At 29.2% G+C, this 6,500-nt stretch overlaps 1 protein-coding gene across 1 annotated transcript in view; it reads right to left on the bottom strand.

The window, feature by feature from the left end:
- Positions 1-3,211: 3,211 nt before the first annotated feature.
- The window catches only part of LOC106759382 (sphingosine-1-phosphate lyase), a 6,528-nt gene continuing 3,239 nt past the window's right edge, over positions 3,212-6,500 (bottom strand). The window contains exons 9-15 of the mRNA XM_014642534.2: positions 6,091-6,217; positions 4,858-4,873; positions 4,524-4,631; positions 4,349-4,403; positions 4,111-4,257; positions 3,805-3,883; positions 3,212-3,595 (exon numbers count right to left, since the gene is read on the bottom strand). Coding sequence (XP_014498020.1) covers positions 3,473-3,595; positions 3,805-3,883; positions 4,111-4,257; positions 4,349-4,403; positions 4,524-4,631; positions 4,858-4,873; positions 6,091-6,217 — 655 coding nt within the window. The 3' untranslated portion in view covers positions 3,212-3,472. The remainder of the gene's footprint in view (positions 3,596-3,804; positions 3,884-4,110; positions 4,258-4,348; positions 4,404-4,523; positions 4,632-4,857; positions 4,874-6,090; positions 6,218-6,500) is intronic.

Here is a 6,500-nt window from a genome sequence, read left to right as displayed (position 1 = left end):
ATTGAACTCTCATATACTGTGTAAATGATTTGATCATATATACGCATCTTCCATTAAATGCTAATTTCTTGTTTCTACTCTTAATACTTGCTTGAAATGGGGAGTGAATAGCTTGATTTATGGATTCATTATGTTTTGGGAAGAATCTAGTGAACCCTAGGCTTGAAACAAGAGATCTAGTGGGAACTTGTATCTAAAGATGGAACATAACCCATTTGTTATCTTAAACCCTAGATCTTAATGCGGGTTTTGCTTGTTGAGTGACTAAGGGATTGACGCTTGATGAGGAAACCTAGGCTCTTTCACCTAAGGAATTAGGACTAAAGTGTTTTAGTGGATTGACATTAGTGTTTGATGGAGAGAAGACGATTTTGTGTGTACATGAGGGTGAAACTGGTGAATTTATACCCTTAGCAATGCCCTTCCATTCTATTTCTTACCTTTCCTCTCTTATAAGGGTCTCCAACTATCAAAGTCCACCTTTTATTTCTTTATTCATTTACTTTCTTACACATAATGTAGATTCATGTACTATTCTTTTGTTTAGATGAGTATTACGAGTATTAATTATATAATTGTTTAGTATTACAGAAGTGTCATGGAAAACGATACTTTGTGTTACCAATTTATATTACTAGAGCGGTTCGATGCACTTGATGAGGAGCAAACAATAATAATTTCTATAACTCTTTAAAGCATAAATACTATACACACCCACTGTGAAATCCAATATAAAATATATATATATATATATATATATATATATATATATATATATATATATATATATTAGTTTAGTGTAATAAAATTTCACATAACTCATTTTTTATAATAAAAAATTATAATCTTTAAAATAATTAAATATATGTTTGATTTTTAATAATCATACAAGAATATATATTTATTAATATAAAAATTAATGTTAATATATAATTAATTTTGAGTAGTTTTATATTTTTATTTTTAAAATTTTGAGAATTTATTTATTTTTCATTATTTTAATAATAGATAAATGTTTACATATTCAAATTATTAACTGAATTTAAATGAAATTAATAAAATTAAAATTGTTATATTAAATTACAATTCTCTTACTATGAAAAAAAATGTCAATATTTATTATACTAAATAAATTATATATTTCTTTATAAATCACAAAATAATAATATATTTTTAATGTCCTGGAGTTTGATTTGAAAATCCTATTTTCTAATAATAATTGTATGATCACCTCTAGAACTATATGGTATGTTGTCGTTTTCAAATTTAGTGGTTGACAAACGTCACTCATAAATCATCTGACAAATTCATCTTTATAATTAGTATATAACTTATATTTTTGTTTAAATAAACTATTTGGAAGGATGCGAATTAATTAGGTAAGGTATAGAGATATAGATTAAGAAACATTTTTTCTAAAATAAGAATGTGAAAATAAATATTTAATAACAACCCGAATTCCCATTAATTGCATTTTTATAATTATATTTTACTTTATATATGACTTACATAAATGGTTAAAAATTCAGAATAAAGTTTATTTTTTCTGTGAGTGTTAGTTGAAAATCCCAATGTCACTTTTGTCATCAAATTTGTTTTAAAAGGAAAAACATTATTTTGTGTTATGTTGGGAGACTCACAGTTTCACGTCCATTATGCGATCATGCCAATGCCACGTCACAGACACCAATGCTTAGTCGATATATGCTAAGGCAAGAAATATTTCTACTTTTACATTATTGAAATTATAATAAAATAATACTTTCACATCTCTAGTAAATAAATCGATTAAGAATCCATTTAATAATATAATAATATATATTTATAACTTTTAAGATAAAAGTAAAATAAATATGATTAAAAAATATTATTATTTTAATAGGTAAGTAAGTATTTTTTATTGGTGGGTGCTAAAATATAATAAAGTAAATACTTTTATAATAGCTAAAATTGAATTTAAACTTAATTTTACCTTTTTATAATTTTTTTAATCAGTAATTTTTACATCTTTATCTTTATTTTAGAATAGAAACAACTTATTCCATATTTTAGATGAATCACAAATTTTCCTTTGGAAAAGAAGAATTCACAATTTTTGCTCAATTTTTAATTTTATCTATATTGGTTTATTAGGCTTCAATTAATTAAATTACTTTATTGACAATATATTAAAATAATTAATATAAGTACTTAATGTTTTTTTTTTGTTGATCATTCAAGAAAAAAAATATTTTAAGGATAAAATGATTAAAACTAATTTATTTTTTGTGGCTAGGTCTAAGTAGTGTAAAGCCTGTTTGAATTGACAAATCAGCTCTAATTATTAGAAAGCGTGCTTGAAAACATTGATAAAGATACCTCACAATGAAAAGGAAAACAAGTTGAGTTATTGGTAAGAAAATAGAATTGTGTTAATCCTAATTATGATTGAACTCATTGTCTTCTTGTTATTAATAATCAAATTAATTATTATTATTTTTCTTTTTGTGCCTTCTTTGTTTTTCTAGTTCCATTCAATGCCAAATAAAAAGTGTCAATTTACATTATTTAAGCATTAGTTTGGAGGAATGATAGTACTTGAAGGACTTCAAAGGTAAATTGACAATTTTTAAATTACAATTTGTCCAAAAGTGATAAGAGTATAATGTTAGTAGGTAAATAAAATATAAATAATAAAAATTAATTTTTAAATGTGACTCAAAGGGCAATTTGAACATTTCATAAAAAAGAAAACTTAATTATTTTTTACCTTCTATAAAATCAATTATAAACTTGCAAAATGTTCACTTTATCTCTATCTTACTTTTACTCATTTTTATTCTATTTCTATTTATGAAAACAATCTTAATTTTTACACTCTCCTTTTTAGTCTTTTTTTTTTTTTTCATTGTTCACTTTCAATTGCCTTTAATCCAATTACACTATTAACTCCTTCATAAAAGCTAACTATAACACATTTTAATAACAAAAGATAAACACAATTTAACAATGATTACCAATCACACACGCTTACATTTTGTTTCTGTACCATCAATCACTCACATGTGCATTATTTTTTGTTCTTCCACATGACCTGCTCAGATAATATTAGTGTCTCTAATGTCAAAGTCAAAAGCAAGATTGCCAAAAAGGATAATATGCTCAAATGACACGGTGTTAAAAAGGTATCAGTGTCACCAAACTTTTTACTTTCACCAAAATAAGAAAAATGAGAACTTGAAAAACTAGGCTTTGGATTAATTTTCTGGTTTCAACATTCCTGGGAATTACACTTTCAAAAATATAAATACAGAACTTGAAACAGATGTTCCAAAATGTACAATAACAAACAAAAGGGCCTTATTTTATTTTCATTTAAATTCAGCGTTTAAATTTATGATAAATAGGAAAAGAATAGACGATAAAATTGATATTATTAAGGTCCACTACAGTAGATGTTGCCTGAAAAATCTGAAACAAATGTTGAATGGCATTAGCAGGTACCGTCCATATAATCTACCAGCAATTCCTGGACCATGCCTCTATCTGGCATCTTCCCTGCGGCGCCATATATAGGTGCCAGGCCTCCACTTATTGGACCTGGATTTGCTTTCACCTGAAATTGGAAAGGAAGAAAAGAGTAAAACAGAAAATACAAATCATACTCAATGTGTTGTATTATCAGCCACTGAACTGTTAAATCAACTGTCATCCTGTTCTCTGCAACCACCTTCTGTTGGTGTCCCGGAGAGAATATCTTAAATTTCATATAAATGTAATAAATGATTCATTTATTATGGGATTCCATATAAGTAAGCAACTTACAGTTTTCACAGATTCCTTCAAATCATTCAGAAAGTCTTCAACAATTGGCACATGTTGTAGTGTAACACATATATGGATGCTGATTCAAACAAACACACGAATTTTTTTTTCAGTTTCTTCAAAGAGAGTTAGGTAGTATATAAGAAAAACAAGATCTACAAAATTTAAACCTTAAGTTAAAGTTTTATGACAGAAGTGGTGTCAGATATCTTGTATAAACAAGTCATACTTCAGAGGTATTCAATCTTTTTCCAGTCCATCCCCTTAAAAAAATTTCAACACTCCACCCCAATTTTAAAGCCCTACCTGTTGGGTCTCTGTAATGCATTCAAATGCCACCCTTTGGATGACATAACATCATTCACTTCAAATATATCCAGAACATCTGAACCAAAAGCCACGATTGTCATGTCAGGGTTTCCAACAATATACAACTCAGCAATCTCCTCTATGCTGCAGATATAACACAATCATTACATTAAAAACTTATATAAAAGGCACGACATTAGAGTACATACAGAAAGAAAGGGAAGCAGTATCTCACCCTTTCTGTATTCTTATTGACCCTTCCATAATTGCTTTTGTATTTTTCAAGTAACCTGAAGAACACAACACACCAGAATTTTTCCGTACATCATACATTTGTGTGGAACACAGTTAGCAGAAAGGGAAATCAAATTATTATGTCGAAGCAGAACAGAGAGGTTGTGGACAGTAACCTTCTTTCCCTAGAGAAATCATTGCTGCCCACGCACCCGCAATTAGACTTCCAGGCCTGCTTCCAGCTATGGTTGGAGACACATACAACCCACCAGACCACTCGGTAACTGTGACGTTGACAATTTGACAATAATTAGTAAGAAAACTGTAAGGGAATTATTCCAAGAGACAAAAAGATTTCCCCATAAAGATAAATGACTATCCACTATCTATGACAAAAATATTGAAGACTAGCTCTTGTCCAAAGTTTATGTCACCATCTATCATCTTTCCCTTTCCTTGTAGGTTGTACACATGCACGAGCACATTAATCAGAATCAAATAGTAACTTACCGGCAACAAATTGATGCTGTAGAATCCAGAAGACAAAGAAAATACGTTAGTAATCAGCTGCAAGTAAATCGGCAAACAATTTTCCAATAATAGAAAGCCATGTTGTAGAGAAGGTAATCGATATAAGAGAAATACAGATAGAAGAGAATTGGGATATATTTATAGAAACTTTCTTTTTTAATAGAAAAAGAAATATTATTAGACAGAAAAGTGGAAAATACAATAAAGGGAAGAAGAAGTTATCCATACAACAACTAGGAACACAGGGAAAACAAAAACCTATAGAACGTGCTGCGTTTACCTTAGCACATAGTCTCTTTAATTACTAGAATAGAAACTCCCACGAAAAGCAAAACCCACATGGTTAAATAGCTGCTTTACGTTGCAAAAATAAGATGGTTTACACTTTTTTTTAAATAGTTTTCTCATCACAAAATCAGAGAACTACCCCACACAAACAACGTAATTACTTTTTGTTAATACGCTTTACTATAAATGAAATTTCATATGTTCACAGGGGCTGTAAACTTGAAATAGTTTTGATTCTATTAAAATTTTAAGAATTGGGCATGAGATGCACTATGACTCGAGAGGAGTGATTTTAAGGAATATCCATATGAAAAATGATGTACTTGAATTTCAGTTAATTGATAACTGCTTTAATGTTCATGAGCCAAAGGGCTTGCCCTGTTATACAATTCGTCTTCTAACTCCTGTGTCTATAATTGTATTCAGAAAAAGAAAGTTTTTTTCTCCAATATACTTACGTAAGAAGAAATGCAAAAATGTTTCATCTACCAACTCTTCATGATTTCCTAAGGAAGAGAAAGAGATAGAACTCTTCAAATGTTTGGCTTATGATGTCTACCATGCTATGACCAAGAGCCAAGAGAAATGATAAGTCAGATTCTATGATGCAACATATTGTCTGTAAAATGACCCTTTCACTAGAAAAAAACTGAGGTGGAAACACCAATAATCAAATATGATACGCTAATTTCTATTTTCATAGTATTGATGGATACCAACTCAAGCAAAAAAAAAAAGAGTTTGAAATAAAGTACACTTTCCGAACATTAGGATATGTCATATTCTGTGAGATGTTTCCAAAAAGTTGCACAAGTTAACAGTAAAAATATTGAATAATCAGTTTATAATTCAGGTATAAACTAAAAAGACTACAAATAATTTCAGTTACTGCCCTAAGCATTTTTGAGTAAATCATTGCCTTACCTTTCTGATTTCATGGTTTCTATAAAGAACTATACTTGTTCCTTTGGGAGCTAAACCATATTTATGTACATCCACTGATATTGAAGAAACTCCTTTAACAGAGAAATCAAAAGGTGGAATGGGGTACCTGGGAAAGAATAGGTTGAACATGAGTCACATTAGTACTGAAAAGAAGTTGCAACAGGTGCTACATATAATTTTCAACATATCAGAGCCACTTTCCCCCTTCTGTGTGGGTTGGGTGATTGGAAGTGTTATACATTAATATAATCATAAAAAAATTAACTCAGACCCAAGGGAAGTTGAAGAAGAGAATACTACGCTAACAACACAATCCAAAAACAATGAGACTTGCAGTGCAAAATAAAGAAAAATTGGAAAGAGTCGTGTATTTGTTGGGCGGGAGGGAT

Source organism: Vigna radiata, chromosome 4, assembly GCF_000741045.1.
Source record: "Vigna radiata var. radiata cultivar VC1973A chromosome 4, Vradiata_ver6, whole genome shotgun sequence".
Taxonomy (NCBI): domain Eukaryota; kingdom Viridiplantae; phylum Streptophyta; class Magnoliopsida; order Fabales; family Fabaceae; genus Vigna; species Vigna radiata.
This window is presented reverse-complemented; position numbering and strand designations above follow the sequence as displayed.